This window comes from Poeciliopsis prolifica, unplaced genomic scaffold, assembly GCF_027474105.1.
Source record: "Poeciliopsis prolifica strain line A6 unplaced genomic scaffold, Auburn_PproV2 SCAFFOLD016, whole genome shotgun sequence".
Taxonomy (NCBI): domain Eukaryota; kingdom Metazoa; phylum Chordata; class Actinopteri; order Cyprinodontiformes; family Poeciliidae; genus Poeciliopsis; species Poeciliopsis prolifica.
In genome coordinates this window covers 9,082,263-9,099,574 of record NW_026562391.1, presented here as the reverse complement: position 1 = coordinate 9,099,574, position 17,312 = coordinate 9,082,263, and the positions used below count along the sequence as shown (strand labels likewise).

Here is a 17,312-nt window from a genome sequence, read left to right as displayed (position 1 = left end):
AAAAAAAAAACAGACCATAATACTCAAAGATATCAGAAACTCAACTGATTTATTGAAAAGCATCTAAAAAGCAATCTGAAAACTTTCTGTTACGGCAAACATATCTATGAAAAATGTAAAATGATGTATATTCTTGGGGAAAAAAATGTTAAATGTGCCTTGAAGGCAAAAAAAGGGTTTAATTTAAAAGATTTTTTTTTTTTAAATACAAGATGTTACAAAACTCTTTAGGACAACAAAACAATTTTTCTTTAATACTACTGTATTCAAAGTGCTCCAGTTTGTTTATTTTTTCATATATACTGTTGGAATAACCAGCTCAAGCAATAGATTAAATATAGGACATGGGCATCTTTTTGTTTTGAACTCAGCTTGGAAGATATGAGGGGGGGAAAAAATACATTCTAGCTGATTTTAGGTGAAAAAATAGTGAAATTTCGGAGCTCTGTACAGAAAGCAGCATTCTGCTGCAAAGGAAACGTCACATTCACCAACACCGCAGGTAAAACGGACCTCATATCATTTGGTCAAAACATTAAATATATGCAACTTTTTAATATATATGAACGTTATTATGTCATACTCCTTTATACATTACATACAAAAACCGCTTTGCCTAAATATCTCAGAAACTTCCAGAATCATCTTTTGTCCTTGAAGAAGCCCTTGGAGGTGCTGCTCTCCTTGATGGTGACGGTCAGGAAGTTGGCGGTCACGTCCGTCACCAGCACCTTCTCCACGTTGCTGAGGCACGGCCTCCAGGCCGTTTGGTCGCGGCTGTCGTCAAACCTGGTCGGAGACCGCCTGTCCAGAAAGTAAGGCTTCTCCATCGGTGGGAGCTCGGTGGGTCGGCCGCGGCTCGCTTTGTGGTGGTGCTTGAAGTGCGCCGCCACCAGGTAGCTGGAGCCGTCTTTAGTCCTGTGCGGCTCCGTGCTGCGGTGAGAGTGGAGCTGCTTGTGGGAACTCCCGCGGGTGACTTTCGGTGTGTGGTGGTGATGATGATGATGATAATAGTGGTGGTGATGGTGGTGTTTGTGGTTCTCTGAGTGTCTGTGGGCCAGCTTCTGCAACCTCATCTCCCCACCTCCTTGGAACTTGGACAGTTTGTGAGAACTGTGTCTCTCCTCTTCTTCTTCTTCTTCCTCTTCTTCTTCTTCTTCCTCGTCCTCCTCGTCCTCATCCTCTTCTTCCTCCTCCTCCTCCTCTTCCTCCTCCATTCTTCTCTTGTGTGGCTCGGAGATGACCGGGCTGAAGTCGTCGTCTACAAAGCGGGGCTTTGGCTTCGGACCCCTTTTTTTGGGTGTTTGGACGGTGCCGTCTGAATCAGTTTGTTGTCGCTGGTGCTCGTGGAGACTCAGTTCAGAAGGTCGCACGCGCATGCTTTCTCCACGGTTGACAGCGCTCGGTGGGAAGATGGTGGGAACGACAGCCCTCAGGCCTTCTCTGGCCCTGGGGGTGAAGACCGGCTCTGGGGTTGGGTACGTAATGTGCATCCCTCGGACGGCATCGCTCCTGAACTCGTACGACTTGGTTTTACCCGTAGCCTGCGCCTAGAAGAAAATATTGAAGCATTTTTAAGTTACGCAAATAGAAAATCTTTTATTTTATTTTTTACTAAACGACATGACAATAATGTTGGTGTTTTATCAAGGAAATCTTCAAATGTCAGGGTATCTTTTCTATTTTGCACCACTATAATATTACAAGACACAACATCGTCAACTCTGAGACAAACATATTTTCTGTTTCGATTAAATCACGGATTAAATTAAAGCAAGTGCAACAAAAGCTTTCCTTACAAATGATTAATTAAGCTTTTTTGTTTTTCTTCAGTTGCCATGACAGCAAGCTGCTACATTTTGACAAGTTTCACAAAGTATGATTTCAGCTCTCACATCATTGACAGACAAGAAACATTTAAGGTGCACTTTAACTGAATTACTGATAAGTAATGCAAAAAAACTAACAGCTTTTTAAGGTGGTTTATAGCAAGAATATAGCAACAGTTAGACTTTCCTCTTAAAAAAAAGTAATTAAAAGGATTTTAAAAAAAAACAAAAACAAAAAAACACAACCATCGTAGAGTTAATCTAATGTGAACAATTATTACATTTCATCTTCAAGAAATAGTTTTAAAAAATTCTTCTTAAGATTAAGAGAAAATAAACTGACCCCAAGAATAGCTTGAATTAATTTTGTATTTGTAGATTACGAAAGAAATGAAGGGAAATCCAGTGGGAACATTTTAACCTTGTGCTAAGCACATTGAGCTCAGGAAAGACTGATAGAATTACAACAGAAATTAAGAAAGAAGGTATATCAAATGAGGACTTCATCCCAGCTTCAACTGACTTAATAAAATTAAACAGTTATTGGTTCTCTAGTTGTAAACCAGTCTGTGCTGCATGTAGAAATAACCAAGGCTGAAATTTTTTTAATTGAGGTCAAAGGTGCCTGTGGTGGTGAACCTCCAAAAGAAATTCCTCTTATTTATGCGAGTTATGATTACTTATATTTATGCTGAAAAACTGGTAAGGGCAAAAACGCCGTTATGAAGTCACCTTAAGCAGAAACGTCTTTGGTTTCGGTCCCCTCTTCTTGGGCCCATACAGCTCTCGCTCACGCTCTCTGCGGAGAGAAAACACCAGCAGACATCCACAATGAAGCGTCATGGGAGCAAAGTGCACGGAGCACAGCGTCTGCAGATATTGTGCTCACTGGTTGGATCCAGATATGCTAACAGACGCTGTCATATCATATTACCTCTGTTCGAAAGCGGCAAACAAACGGGAGTCCAGAATGTTCTCCTCCGGCTCCCAAGTGCTGTATCTGCGGAGCGGAGCGTTAAATCAGACTGACAGCTCTGTGAGCGGACTCGTTAGCCCCGCAGCTAAAACCCACGGAGTTGATTTTAATCCCGCTAGCCTCGGCAAGCTAACCACGGTCAGTGCGCAGACAGCTCCGCGGCGGCTAGAAGACATGTATAAGAGGCGGTGTGGCGGTACTTACTTGGGCGACCATCCTTTCCATTTCACCAGGTACTCAATCCGACCCTGCGTGCCATCAGAAACAGAGCAGGACTCGGTTAGCTTGCAGAGGCAACCGCAGTATTACACTACGCTGATGTTACCGCCGTGTTCGGCTCTCCATTAGAGGAGAGCAGAGCAGATATACCTCCCTCCTACCTTCCTGATCCTCCGCTTGATGATCGACTCGGCCGCGAAGACCCTCTCCCCGACGGCGGACAGCTCCATGTTTACTCCAGTGCTACCTACCGTTAGCCTGATGGGCGCTAGTACCCCCTCCTCTCGCTGCACTTCACTGCCCTCCCTCCTCCAGAATTCCCGACAGACCATAATAGTACCGAACAGAATGGACGTCAGCGCATTTTTTTTGTACCGTTGCTAAGGAACCGCCGTCTGAGGAACCACGAGCTGGATGGCCATTGGCTCAGCCGTTGCTACGTGAATATGGTTTCTAAGCGGAGGAGGAGCCGGGGTGTTGTTGTTTTTTTTCTGGAGTAAAATGGTGGCCTATTTATTTTTTATTTATTTTTTTTTATCCTCGCAGCGAGTGAATTGTCTCACTAAACTTATGTAACGCAAACAATACAAATAAATAAAGAAAAAAAATTAATAAAAAGAAAAATAATGGGGGAAAAGTCAATAACCATGAACGTGATGGTATTGCAAAAAACAAACAAACAAAAAAAAACACACACAAAAAAAAGCAAACAAAAACAAAAAACTACAACAAAACAAGCAAAAAAAAAAAAAACAGGCGGAAACTGAATAAGTGTCTGCTATGTGTTTAATAAAAATGTTAGACATTTTGACAATAGGAACCCACTCATTTATTTACTTTAGAAAATTATCGGTAGGCTATCACTTAACCGCAGTAACCATGGAAATAGCCTATGTTTGCAAAACATTTGCATCTTTATTATTGTCATTAATTTTTTGCATTTACTGTGTACACAGCATTTTACACGTAAACATCTGTCATTAGTCAGGAGTCAGTTAGGGCATGAAAGCTTCGGTCTACATTCCACAAGTGATACTATTTGGCATTTTTGCTTAAAAAAATAAAATAAAGAAAGAAAGAAAATAGAAAAATTAAACAAAGAAAATTGTACTGAATAACACACATTTAAAAATAAACGATTTCAGTCATTTAAAATAAAAATGAGACAAGAAGCTACAGGTTGATTCTAAAATGAGAATGAAATGTTTTCGGTCGATCGTTTGTCCTATGCGGACATAACAACTTCAAATGATGCTTGACAAAATGTGGCAACGGTTGTTTCAGTTTCCCGTGTCATTCTGCACCACGGAATTAGACATGAACTGCGCTCACATTTGGCTGCCGACGAACTATTTCTCTTTCTGACCGGGAATAGAAAATAGGCCTTTTCCCTTCTCCTTGTTTGGCATTTTCATTTAGATATTGTTTTTGTTTTATTTTCTGGTGAATAAACGTGAGAGGAGACTTTTTAAAATCAAAATTGGATCAGAGCAATAAAACTGAATTCCTTTTCCTCAATTAGCTACCATCAATAGGCATAGATACATAATAATAATAATAATAATAATAATAATAATAATAATAATAATAATAATAATAATAATAATAATAATAATAATAATAATAATAACAACTTATTGCAGTGTGTTTCTTTTCTGTTCTGTCTCTTTTGTTCTGCCTTTAACTCCACATCATTGCGCAGTGACCGTGGACGTGATCCGCTGCGGCGTGACTCGATCGAACGTAAACGGACGACGCGTGAAAACAGACACGCTTCAGACATCTGCACGTCTCCGCCTTTCATCTGCACAGAAAGCTCGCGTGGAGGAATTCCCGCGTGATGGTTCCGCAAGGGCCTCGCGCTGCGAACGAGCAACCGAACTGAGTTCGCAATAAATGGGCCACGATGTCTTTGATTTCCACCAAAAAAAAAAAAAAAAAAAAAAACCCGAACAGCTGTGGGTCTTCTCTTGAGGAATAAACGATCTACATTCAGTCTTAGCGCCGGATCCAAAAGAAGGCCCTGATGTGTGTGATCAAATTTCTTTAAAAAAAATTTTTTTTCATTCCTTCTCTACCAGATGATGTTTGCAGACTAAAACAAACTGAAGCTTATGTTTTTCTTTTTTTTTTTAATTATCGTGCATCTGCTCAGTCAAATATGGACACAAAAAATAATGAGCTTCTCACTTTAGGCAAAACAAATACAATTGAATTCCAGTTACCACAGCTATTATCTAGGCGTCTAAAAACGTTCACTATTGATAGATGTTCTTAAATGACTATCGGTGATGCTGAACTCCCTTCACTGCCCACTAATATCGCTAATAACTCCAAATCGACATATTAAAATTCCGAACGTTATCTGTCGCAAATCGTTTTCTTTACTGCGGCTGTGGCGTTTCATTGAATGGAAGCCTTTTGGATTATTGTTTCCGCAATATGATTTCTGAGTTTATTACAAATCGCGTCAACGGGAAATGTGGCCAATTTGATGGATTGAGGCTTTAGAGCGTCCAGTTCATCTAAACCTCTTTACAGCCTAAAATATTAATATAAAAATCTGCTGTTAACCAGGAGCAGACGAACCAAAATGCGTCACGATGTTCTGCTCGGCTGCATTCTCTGCAGGTTGGGTTACAAATCCGTGCCTCAAATCCAACGAGCATTTATCCCTTCAAAACTAATCACGAAAAATATGTTTAAAAAATGAATAGCCTAATGATAAAACCTGGGAGAAAACCATTTTCAACAAAACATTTTTCCCAAACATAATTTGCGTCACGGACGCACGAAAACCAGGTGCGTCGGAGCGACCGGCTTTCAGTGCGTCACCGAAATGACGTTTTAATGAATTATCTCGACTTTCCACAAGAAAATGTTGCGCGCAAGCTGAACGAACAAAATGTCAGGCAGAAGGAGGAAGATGGGCGCAGCTCAGACAGCGGCTGCGATTGGTTTCGGCGTGCCTGCAGTGCAGCACCGCTGCCGCGTCCAAACGCCATTGGCTGGCTTGTATCTGGGCAAAGACGCGCGGGCTGCCGGTGCGCACAGACTGAGGGGAGAAAAAATAAACTGCGCTCACAAACCCCACGGGCAATAATAGCTACAGAAAATATGGCCAGTGAAATAAGCACACGCAGCTTAACAATTAGCTACATTATTGTTCCGACGAAACCCGTGGCGCCACGAAGTACCACTGACATTGTTTCTTTTTTTATTTATTTTTATTTTATTTTATTCCTTGAGAGAAATCCAGTTCTAATTTTACGATGGTCTAAAACAAGACAAACAAACGACCAAAACAAACCCCGGTCGGCACCATGGTTTCATTACACCACACAATAGGATGTAAATTTAAGTGTTTTGCGCCTCGGCTGCCAAGAAAGCGGAAAACTTCCACCGCATGCAGGCTGCCAGGTCGGCGAAACAACAGGGCCGACTAAAGAGGAGTCAGAGCAGAGGAGAAGCAAGCAGAGCCGACTCAGATTTATCTAGGGCCCTAATCAGGATTTCATTTGGGGCCCCAATTCCGGTCGACATTATTTATTGAATAAAACAGCACTTTGGGAAGAAGGTTTTATCTGATCAACCTCTTTGGTTGGCAGTCAGTCAGTCTTTTTTGGGATAGCCTCAATAGAGCAGAGAAAGAGAGAATAAACGTATTTGTTGATGAGGTTGTGGTGGCATTGCTAACGACAAACACCAGAGCAGCAACGACGACTATTCACCCAACAACCTTAAATTGTGACTGTTAACATGTGTGTCAGAGTGTCAGTGTTTTCCTTTGATTCCACAAATCCAAAACACATTCAGCTGTTACATTTGGAAGGACTTCAAAGTAACAATGATACATTTCCAGGGATTCAGATCCAGAACAGATCTGTGTTCTGCATGTGAGGCTAGGCACTATCTGTTGCCTCTTTGTGACCTGAGCTGGGTAAAACTTAACAGCAGCCTAGTTCGCATGTTCCTCGGGCCGGCTACGCATTTACTTTGCGCCGTGTTTGCATTCTCAACACGGCGCAAAGAAGGAGAAAAAACATGTTCGAGAAAAACTTCCTAGTTCATTTTCAAGCCTTTAAGAATACGTTTTTGTTTTGTTTTGTTTTGTTTTGTTTTTGGCAGGTTCGGTTCTGAATACGCGACCGTCGGCGGGCCTCCCTCAGTCATGCATGCGCAAATTCAGCCTCAGTTGGCACGAAGGAGCGTCGAGATGTGACAACTCGGTTTCTGTCTGTAATCATCACATGACACAAACGTCTTTATTTATGCCGTCACAAACTGCACATTGCGCAAAACCTGCAGCTGCTGAACTGCGCCGGGATTCTGTTGCGGGTCCATAAACTGAGAGGCGTTTTTTTTTTCTTGAATAGAAAGTGCACAGAGGAGGGAGAGCGAGGACAGCCATTTTCTCTGTCGTTGCTCACATTAATGCGCACGGAGAGCAGTTTCACCGGCAGCGAAGGGAAATGGTCGAACTGCCGCTGCACACAGATCACACCGATTGTCCCGACAAACTGCTTTGGTACATTGAGGCACATCAGTCACCAGTTGCTTATAAGTGTCTGGCGATCCAGATGGGGGATTTCTTCCTCTGCTTTTTTTTTTTTTTTTTTGGACAAGATTCGCGCAGAAGAGCGCCCAAGTGCGCTGCGCATCTTATGCTCAATGAGCAACTGCTGTCTGACGCAATCCATACACTAATCGATTGGCAGACAGTGAAGCTGAGATGCTGCTTTGTATATATGACAGACCCACGCAGAACACGTCGGTCACCCTCCTGCATGCAGATGTCGACAAAACGCGTGTCTGGAAGAGCTGCTCGGGTCAACGTCCAGCTTTGCGTCAGGGGTTACTGACTCATCAGCTCTCGTCACAGTGTTTGCTGACATGCACAGGTGGATCTCAAGTTGAGTCAATATTATTTAAAAAAAAAAGGGTCAAATTCAACAACCTGCACAAGGAGTGATATTTATTGTGTTTGAATTTTAATGACCTACTGCTCTTGAAAATTGAATCCAGTTTCTCATAAAAAGAAGAAAAATAAATACATAAATTTAGACCAATCATTAAAAAACAAAACAAACAATACAATTAGGGAAATGTGATGACAGTTTTACAGTCTGCACAATCATAGATTGCCGACTTAACTGCTGTCTCCTTGTTGACATTTTCCACAAGGAGGGCAAGGAACTGGTTGTTCCAAGAGTCTGGAGGGAGATTGGACATCGACTGGCTTGAGGTCCAGTGATACGTTTCCACAGTCAGCGATGATTTGAGGAGCCATGTCGTCTGTTGGTGTTGGCCAACTTTCTTAGACCGATTCGACAGGCTTTGTAGAGATGCTGAATGCCAGAGAAGTGGTTTCCACACATCCACAGCTGTTGACCCATGTGGAGAATTTATGTCGCACTACAGAGGAAACGGCGAGAGACACCAGGTGCAGCAATGCAGACAAACTGAAGGCTGCGACCTGGTGCTCCACAACGCCTCAGCATGATTACTGCCATGTCGAACTGATCCAGTAATTCAAGCACAGACAGCCCAGACCAGCGAAAGCATCAACTCTGCAGTATATGGAAATACTTTACAGCAAGCTGACATCTGTTAAAACCCCCCCCCCAAAAAACTATTTACTTTTTTGCAATACTTCGATTGAAAAATTCAGTTTTGAGTTTTCTTTATCTTTGAGCCTCGATTTAAAATCAACAGAAAAAAAAAAAAAACCTGAAACGTGTTGGTATGTGTGGGATGAAAGGATATGCTAGCTTCACATTTGGAATGATTTATTCAAATAATTAACTTTTCAGTTATAGTCAAATCTACTAAGTTAGACCTGTGCACCGTAGTACAGACCGGTCCTGCAAAACCTGATCGGATTGATGATACTCTTTTCAAAGAAACACTCATACGCCAATCAGCCAGGTATAAATTTGGCCTCTAAACCACATCATGGTTTGAGGTCACATTAGTTCAAGCATTCAGTCACAAAGCCAAGCGTTACGGAAAAATGACCACTTACAGATTCTCTTGCAAAACATTTTTATTGCAATTAGTATCATAGGAAACCTCCTGTTCTTAGTCTGCACATATAAGTGCTCACGTTCTCTCAAAGCACCTCAGATCCCATGCAGCCAGAAGGACAAAATGTTGTCTGAAATGGGCTTGTGACACACTTAAAATGGCTGCTGTTTTCTCCAAAGTTGGTTATGCCTGATGTTCCACTAAAACAAGATGCTGTCAGTGGGTTAAACAGACACCGCAAGCTTAATGGGAGTGACTTGTGCTCAGTTTAAGTTCCCAGGGGTTGTGAATAAAGAGAAGTCTTTCAAACAGATCAAACGGTGACCACAGATGGTCTTCTGTTTCTATGACACAAATTGACAGTGAAGGTGCTTCATTTTTCTGTATCTGCCTGTCTAAGCATGCCTAATGGCATCATCGACATCCAAGCAGCACGCATCCTTTTTAAAAACAGTCCACCTCACACTCACGCACGCACGCACGCACTCTGACACAGTGTAATGTACCTTGATTTAATATAATTTTCTTCCTTACAAAAACTCCCTTTAAAGCCTACATTTATCTGTAATCTGAAAGTAGACAGGTAGAGAGTACAAATCATTTCACATCCATAGAAAAACGAAGACTGTCTACAAAAGTAAGTGCATGTCAGGCAAGAGTTTCATCAATTATTTCATAAAATTTTGCAGCTTGGATTAGGTTGGAAATTTGAAATACCAACAGGTTGGGTTTATACTTCGAAAATATGCAAGAAGAGAACTGAGAGTCTTTGTCTTTTTACCCTTGTGTTTAGATCTGAGTTTTACAAAATGAAAACAACATCAACGCTTCATTTGTACATTCAGGAATCAGAAAATACAAATATATCATATGTCAGTCCCTCAGGTGGTGTCCATCTGTGTTATGCCGTTACGTATTCCTTAAAGGTAACGGTGAGGCAGTTGGCAGTAATGTCTGTGATGACTATATTCCCAAGGCATGGCTGGAAAGAAGGAAACGCCTCGTCTTTTTTTGCTTGGTGGTTGGAGTCAGACACAATGTCAGCGCTCTCCTCCTCTGACGGACTGTGTGTTTCAGTCTGGCTCTCTGTTTGTGTGTCTGTCTGTGTTCGACTGTCATCTGGTGGATGTGCTGGCTCCTCAGCTCGCGTCTCCGGCTCAGTCCCCACACAGACTGAAGACGTGGGCCTCGATTTGACTATGCTGAGGTCCATGGGTTCCTCTTGGTCTGCGTAGCCATAGTCGTGCAGTAAAGCAGGACTCTGTTGTTCATTTCTGTCAACAACGAGACTCTGGGAAGGCGAGGAATCTGTGTGGGGAACGCTGACGCTCCTGCAACTTAGAAACCTCTTAGCCAGTCCTTGTTCTTCAGCGTCTGTGTCGGAAAGGTGTCGCTTTAGTCCGTGATGGCCGTTCTGGATTTCTCTTTTGTCTGGAACCTCCCTCTCTGAGGGCAGGGGCAGTTCGTCAGGCTTATTTGTCAGCTGTAATGGCTTATCCTGTGGAAACTGCCCCTCGGCACCTTTGTCCTGTTCCATTACAGTCTGCTCTGTTTGAGCGGACAGTTCTTTCTCTTTGCAACAATCTGCTTTTATCCCAGAACTAGGAACAGTTGGGTTGTCTTTGGGTTGCTTCGAGAAACCGTTTATGAGGCCAAGCTTTTTGACGAGCTTCATCTTTGCCAGGTGCCTCTCCACGCTGCTCTCTGCTCCTTGCAGTGACCTTTCAGCGCCTTCACAATCACTGCTTTTGATTTTAGCAGTCTGCATGCCGTTTTCCATGTACTTGCTCATGACAATGACAATCCGCCCGTTTTTGTTCTTGTTCTTAACAATCTTTAGCTTACTGCTGCTGACACTGTTGGAGTGTGTTGAGGCATCCTCTTTCGGTTTCGCTCTCTCCGGCTCCTTCTGTCCTTTAAGGTCGGCTGGAATTTTCTTTAGCTCCATAGTGATGTCTTTTACTTTAGTCAGGCAGCCTGAGTCTTTGTCCCGGACCCACTTTTGCTGCAGCACCGCTGGGAGGTTGTATCCTTTGTTCGACAGCTCGGGAGCTTTGACGTCCCTTGGCTTAGCAAAAACAGGTTCATGTTGCTTCAGGTCCGGTTGATAGTGGTGGTGCTTCTTGCTGTTGAGCTCGTAGAAGAATTTCTTGCCGTTGGACTGCTGCTCGGCATCACACTCCCTGATCAGGGGCTGGTACTGGTGAAGTTTCTTGCTGTTCAGCTGGAACTGCTGGGCCTGGGGGCATATCATCTGGATAGAGCCGGACTTCTGACAGCTGTTGCCTTCCAAGGAAGCCTCCTGAAGGTTCGCCAGGATGTTGGACCTCCTGGCAAACGATGGCACCTGCAAAACAATACATCAATTACTCCAACGGCACAATAATAGGATGGATGATTCGAATGGGATTTTTTTTTTTATTTGAGAGAGAGAGATGCAACAGCAAAGCCATTGCTTTGGTGGTGCTGCTACAGAGATGCTGAGATAGGAATGTGTGGCAGGTTTCTAGTGAGGCCCAAATGAGTGGATGGTTTATTTCAGGGGCCTTGAGCCCATCATCATACGGGCTCCCTGCTGGTCCAGTGTAGCTCTCTGAGCCACCGGCTGGAGATCAGAGTGACATTTCAAAGTGTCTCCTGTGGCTGTGACCTCAGCTTGGAGGAATGTCCCTTGCAGCTTTGCGTATCCTCGCTGACTTTATGTCATGTGTTACCAAAACACCCTCCTGAGAGGAATAAAGACACGCCTCTGAGGGGATCCTTTGGCCTTTCTGAAGTCTTGATTGATACATTAAACAAATGATTTGGCCCATTTAGTAGCATGTATACATTTGGTAATCTGGGGAGTTAATAAACAAAAAAACAAAAACATTGTTCAAACGCCGTTTAAACAATGTTTTAAACAAAGTTGCTGTTGGTAACTTTGCTTGTGCTTCTCACTACAAAAAGTATTTACGTCCCTTTGCATTTTTTTTCGCTCCAAAGCCAAAAAGATTCCAGGTATTTTCTTTGGCTGTTGTGTGACAGACCAACACAAAGTGGTGCATCATTTTGAAGAGTAAGGAAAGGAAAGCCTGAATGGTGTTCATTAACAAAATAAAAACTTGAGAAGTTAGGCATGTATTTATATTCAGCTAGGCTAAGTCAACATTTTCTTAAACTGTCTTTCAGTAAGACTGCTGCCTTTTGGATTATCTTTGTTGTCTTGCCACTCTTCCAGAGGGACAGATTTGTGGATTTCACAACTAAGATGTGTGCTGTAAGCAGATTGTCCCACCTAAGCTGTGGATTATCTTCCAGAGTTGTCAGTTTTGATCTTTGTTAATGTCTTGGAAGGTTTGCTGCTGTGCCATACTCTCATTTTCAAAAGATGGATTGAACAGGTGTTGAATATTAGATAAACCAAACCCTCATTTAAACTTCACCAGTGATTTGTCCCTGCCCATTCTGCTGTTTCCTTGCCATTTATGAGCCAATTTGTTTCATCGAATTTCTCTAACAAACCTCAGAGGCATTCGCAGAACAGATCGATTTAACTTGAGTTCAACCAACAAATGCTCAGACTTAAGTTAGTAACTAGGTTTCTGAAAATCTGAAAGGTGTTAGTTCGCTCTATTCTGTTCAGGGAAAGCGGATCTAAAGTGACTGAATTTTTTTTTGTAAAATATCTTAAAAGCGCTTATTTATGCTTTCCCTTCAACTTAATAGTTTTGCAGTTGGTTTACCAAGTAAAACCCCAATCGAATGCGCTGCAGTTCAGATTTGTCTCACCTGAACCAGAAGGTGCTTTGGCTTGGGTCCTCTCTTGCGGTATCCCATCAGCTGCTCCTGACGTTCCCTGTGGGAGTGGAGACCGGCAGGCAGTCAGTCACTGTTGCATGGCAACAAAGCGTCACGGGTGTCCTCCTCAGGCTCAGCCAGGAAACTGAGTATTTCCTAGTATTTCCTGCTATAACTTGGACTGACACTTGCTATGTAAATCCTCCTCACCCATCCTCACTTTCTTTGCAGAGAATCAAATGGTTATCTCTCCGGAGGCTTGTTCTCATCATTACTTTGAAATGAAGGTTGATCTTAAATATCGGCTCAGTCATGCAAATCCTACTCAAAGGTGAACGAAACGCCCCCCCTGTTAGAGTTTCCTTAGGTTTCCTCCAGCTCAATGGGAGCCTCTCCAAAAGCAGTAACTGAACACGGTAGACAGGAGTGATGTCAGAGTCCTCCCCTGCTTTCCCCCCAATCACCTCTAATTACAATGACGACTCGCTGTATTTTCATAGCCTGGCGTTCAGGCGATTTAGCTCCCTGGAGGGATGCATAATTAGTTTCAATAAAACCCCCCTCCTCCGCTTTGTAACAGAGGGCTGGTGATAATTGCAAAAACAGAGGTGGAGTTTGCTCTGCAATGTGTGACCTGTACCTTAAAGGTTGCTGAGGCTGAGAGAAAAGCCAGTGACAGTTTAATGCGGCGCACAGTCGAGAAATTCAATTACAAAGTCCTGCAGCGGAAAGACCACACACTCAGGGTATGATTAGAAAGTCGCCAGTATAAAACGAAGTTTAGAGGGTTTTTTAACACTTTTAATTTAGTTGTAATACTATAATTACAAACATATTATGTTGTCTTGTATGGTCATGAGTTTTGCTTTTCTTTTGCAACAGAGGCATGTGAGTTTGGAACTTTGAATGGACTGAATCTGAATCTTGATGAGTGTCTCATGATCCTTAGGAAGTGTTTCCATGCTCTATGTACATCTGATTTGTTTAGACTCGGTCTCAAGCTGCACATCCTGTCATGCTATACTGATGACATTCAACTATTCGCTACTTTTAAACCTTGGCATATCTCCGAATGATCAGTTCTACAAATTTATTAAAATGTAAAATCTTGCTTTTTAGCTGAGCTACAGATTTATTTTTGCCTCAGTGAGAATTCCCAGGATTTACAGCTTGTCCAAAATGAAACTGTTAAAGTTTTTGACCAGCTCTTGCAAGTGGATTCTTTGCTCTGGTTTCTCACATTGCAGTTTGAGTTTCTGTTTTGGATCCTCGTGTCTTTCTGGTCTTTTTTTTCCAGATTAATTTATCAGAATGTAGACTAACCAGGGTTTGTTATCTGCCTCTAAAGCAGTGTAAAAACTAAAACATAAACCAGATCTAAGCATTTACCTAAATCAAAGTTCATCATACTGTTCCTATGGTTTAAAGTTTTTTTTTTTTTTTTTTTTTTTGAGGAAGTGCCAGGTAGCATGTCTGGAGTTCGACCTGGCTGTCTGGAAGATGGAGCCAGCTCTCACCATCATACCACTTTTCACTTGCTTATAGGAAAGCTGATTGCAGGCTCAGCAGAGCAGATAGCCTGACTGATAAACAGGATTACCGACATCAACCAGCAGAACTGAGACATATATTTTGAAGTAGTAATAGAACTCTCTTGTAATTTTCCATTGACTTCAAACCTCTCTCAAAGAATTTTCCATGCATTGTTTTCTGCGCCATAGTTCTTAAAATTTAGAAATGTAAGGACCATGCTTAAGGAATATCTAGAACTGAAAAGCCCTAATGGGTTATTTCTGGTACCGCCCAGAATAAATCTACAACTAATGGCCTCAACGTGACCCCTGTTGTGGTTCACCTCTGGCATGTCCTGAAGAAGAAACATGTGAGGGTTAAAAGACCACCAATGTACGATGACCTGACTCTGACTCTCAGCTAACAACCAGGTGCCAGAAAGTGTAGCTGCTTAACAAAGTGGCTTCGTTTGTCCAAGTAACCTGACACCATGATAAATCCTAAACTAAACACAATGATAAATCCAGTTTCTGAACTTTCAGCATCTCTGAATGACAAGCTATGTGGCTAGATCAACAAGGGATCATCCAGGAATCCAAGCTTTCACCAAGCACACAGGGCGTTCCAATGGATGGCGGTAAAGGTCAAGTGTTCCGACTGGAACAGGAAATATGGGAAACCGAGCACTTATAAACCAGATTTTTTTTTTTTTTTTACTTGCTGGTACCATTACTTGTGAAGCTGGTTTCTCCAATTCTGAACTCACCTGTCTTGGAAAGCATCAAGCAGCCTTGGATCCAGGATGTTTTCCTCTGGTTCCCATGTGTTGTATCTGCACAGAAAGGAGGAGGAGGAGGAGATAAAGCAGTTGGGACAAACTGGTCTGAAAAGGCTGACTCAGACAGGCACTGGTCGTCACTAATTCAGCATATAATTTATGAGCCCTCATATCCCTCTTATAGCAGGTCTGTACATGAGTTAACACGCTGAGACACTCGTCCCTTCCTCGGTGGATACAAGTGTTATAAATCAGGAGCAACTTTTACGCGCTTGGATACAGATCGCAAATCCACATCGATGGGCGGTTCTTCAACATCGCCCCCAATTACAGACGCGTCGTTGTCTAATTGGCATACGGGGGATTGCACAGATCGTAAAACCACATCCATCGTCGGGGCCAACGAGTCAGGCGCCCAGAAGCAAGCACGCGCAAACCGCCCATCTGCGCGCCCACGCTCGCAAAAATTCTTCTATTCTCTTGCCTGCTCTTCATTTATTTTATTTTATTTTATTTTATTTTTTTGTTGTTGATGTGGTCGTGATGTTGTTTCCGTTCAGTGGCGGACTCACCTTGGAGACCATCCTCTCCACTTGACCAAATACTCGACCCTCCCCTGTGGCAGAGAGAGAGAGAGACAGAGAGAGAGCGCAAACGGGAAAAGGTTACTATATATATATATATATATATATATATATATATAATATATATATATATATATATATATATATATATATATATATATATATATATATAAGGCGAAATAAACATGCAGTCAATAACAGCAAAAAAGAGGAGACCAGTCAGTCCCATTTACGCATGTGCGTAAAAAGCGAACCTTTCTGCTGCGCTTCTTCTCGATGCTCTCCACCGCAAATACGTGCTCTCCAGCGGCGGGTAGCTCCATTTTCCAGCGCAAGAGAGTCGCTCTCCAGTTTCTCTCAGCGCCGACACCTGATCTATTCTGTCAGGTTTTGCTTTATTATTTCCTTTTTTACCCACTCCTGCTTCTTCTATAATGTGAAGGATCCCCCTCCTCCTCCGCCTCCTCCTGCTTTCGCTGCGTCTCTTCCCTCGCTTTCAGCCCTCGGAGACTCGCTCTGCAGGCGAGTTGGAGCTGCAGCACGAAAACACTTCATGCAAATAGCCGTGGATGTGACGTTTCGCCACGGGGGCGGTGACTGGGCGGGGTTTGATCGCTTTGCTGCTTTCGAGGGCTGTGGGAAAATAGAGAAACAACGAATTCAGACATCTGGCGAGAGAAAAGGTTTAGGCTATGAGACATTAATTTCTGTTTTTGCTGTTTTTTGTTTTGTTTTTACGTTTTTCAAGTCAAAATTAACTTTCAGAATATGGAAATCAGTTCAAGGTCATAAAATATCGGCTGGAGAGCAAAAAAATGAAATAATTGTTAGCTAGTCAGCTAGCTAACTAGATAGCTGGTCAGCTAGCTCATTAGATAGATAGATAGATAGATAGATAGATAGATAGATAGATAGATAGATAGATAGATAGATAGATAGATAGATAGATAGATAGATAGATAGAAGCTCTGCCCTGTAAAGTCAATGACAAATAGCACAGGACATGAAGAGCTAATGCTACCAGCTATTGGTAGCCAGTTGCTGTACTCTGGTTCTGCAAATGTTTTGCATGTTGTCTCTCATATCTATTGTTTTTGTTCCACTGCACATGCTGACTAGTAAACCATTGAAATAATGTAGTAGAAGATTATTCAGTGTTTCAGCTGCTGTTACATTTTCTACTATAAATAAGAGTTTAAAACAAATCTTCAGGGTGTAAACTTAAAGCACTTGCTTTATTTCTGATGTAATAATGACACAGGTTTATTTAACCCAACCAAACCAGACAGCCATTGGTAAGCTATCTGCAATTTAACATCAAAGCCAACTTTTGGAAAAAATAAAAAAGAACCTCAGAAAATAATAAATAATGATTTGATTTTATTAACCTTTAAATTCTTGTCATGATTGAATGAAATGGTTATTTACATGGAAGAGGATTTTTCTATGGGAATCAAAGGTCTACTTTGATTCCCATAGAATCAGTCTTCTACTGATTCTATGGGAATCAGTAGAAGGTGGTCCATCCTATTTTAGATCCTATTATTTTTTACCAGACTATTGGTGGGAGTCTGCTACTTATTCCCAGCAGCTATTGGGAGAGACAC

The 17,312-nt window shown here is 42.2% G+C and overlaps 2 protein-coding genes across 2 annotated transcripts; both read right to left on the bottom strand.

Moving 5' to 3' along the window:
- Positions 1 to 32: 32 nt before the first annotated feature.
- Positions 33 to 3,366, bottom strand: cbx8b (chromobox homolog 8b). The gene is made up of 5 exons (XM_055041671.1): positions 3,186 to 3,366; positions 3,010 to 3,053; positions 2,764 to 2,829; positions 2,562 to 2,628; positions 33 to 1,550 (listed from the first exon to the last, which is right to left on the bottom strand). The coding sequence occupies exons 1-5, from the start codon at positions 3,354 to 3,356 to the stop codon at positions 642 to 644; spliced, it is 1,257 nt and encodes a 418-aa protein (XP_054897646.1). The 5' UTR covers positions 3,357 to 3,366; the 3' UTR covers positions 33 to 641.
- A 4,630-nt stretch (positions 3,367 to 7,996) lies between these two features.
- On the bottom strand, positions 7,997 to 16,249 carry LOC129367259 (E3 SUMO-protein ligase CBX4-like). Its single transcript, XM_055041571.1, has 5 exons — positions 15,960 to 16,249; positions 15,694 to 15,737; positions 15,110 to 15,175; positions 12,823 to 12,889; positions 7,997 to 11,398 (listed from the first exon to the last, which is right to left on the bottom strand). The coding sequence occupies exons 1-5, from the start codon at positions 16,026 to 16,028 to the stop codon at positions 9,953 to 9,955; spliced, it is 1,692 nt and encodes a 563-aa protein (XP_054897546.1). The 5' UTR covers positions 16,029 to 16,249; the 3' UTR covers positions 7,997 to 9,952.
- Positions 16,250 to 17,312: the final 1,063 nt, after the last annotated feature.

Bases quoted from the DNA above. Each gene is read 5' to 3' on its own strand.
- LOC129367259 (XM_055041571.1), bottom strand. From the start codon at position 16,028: ATGGAGCTACCCGCCGCTGGAGAGCACGTATTTGCGGTGGAGAGCATC. The intron at 15,738-15,959 runs GTTCGCTTTTTA...TCTCTGCCACAG, and splicing joins AGAAGAAGCGCAGCAGAAAG to GGGAGGGTCGAGTATTTGGT. The intron at 15,176-15,693 runs GTGAGTCCGCCA...CTTTCTGTGCAG, and splicing joins TGGAGAGGATGGTCTCCAAG to ATACAACACATGGGAACCAG.
- cbx8b (XM_055041671.1), bottom strand. From the start codon at position 3,356: ATGGTCTGTCGGGAATTCTGGAGGAGGGAGGGCAGTGAAGTGCAGCGA. The intron at 3,054-3,185 runs GTAGGAGGGAGG...GATGGCACGCAG, and splicing joins TCAAGCGGAGGATCAGGAAG to GGTCGGATTGAGTACCTGGT. The intron at 1,551-2,561 runs GTGACTTCATAA...ATTTTCTTCTAG, and splicing joins CAAAGACGTTTCTGCTTAAG to GCGCAGGCTACGGGTAAAAC.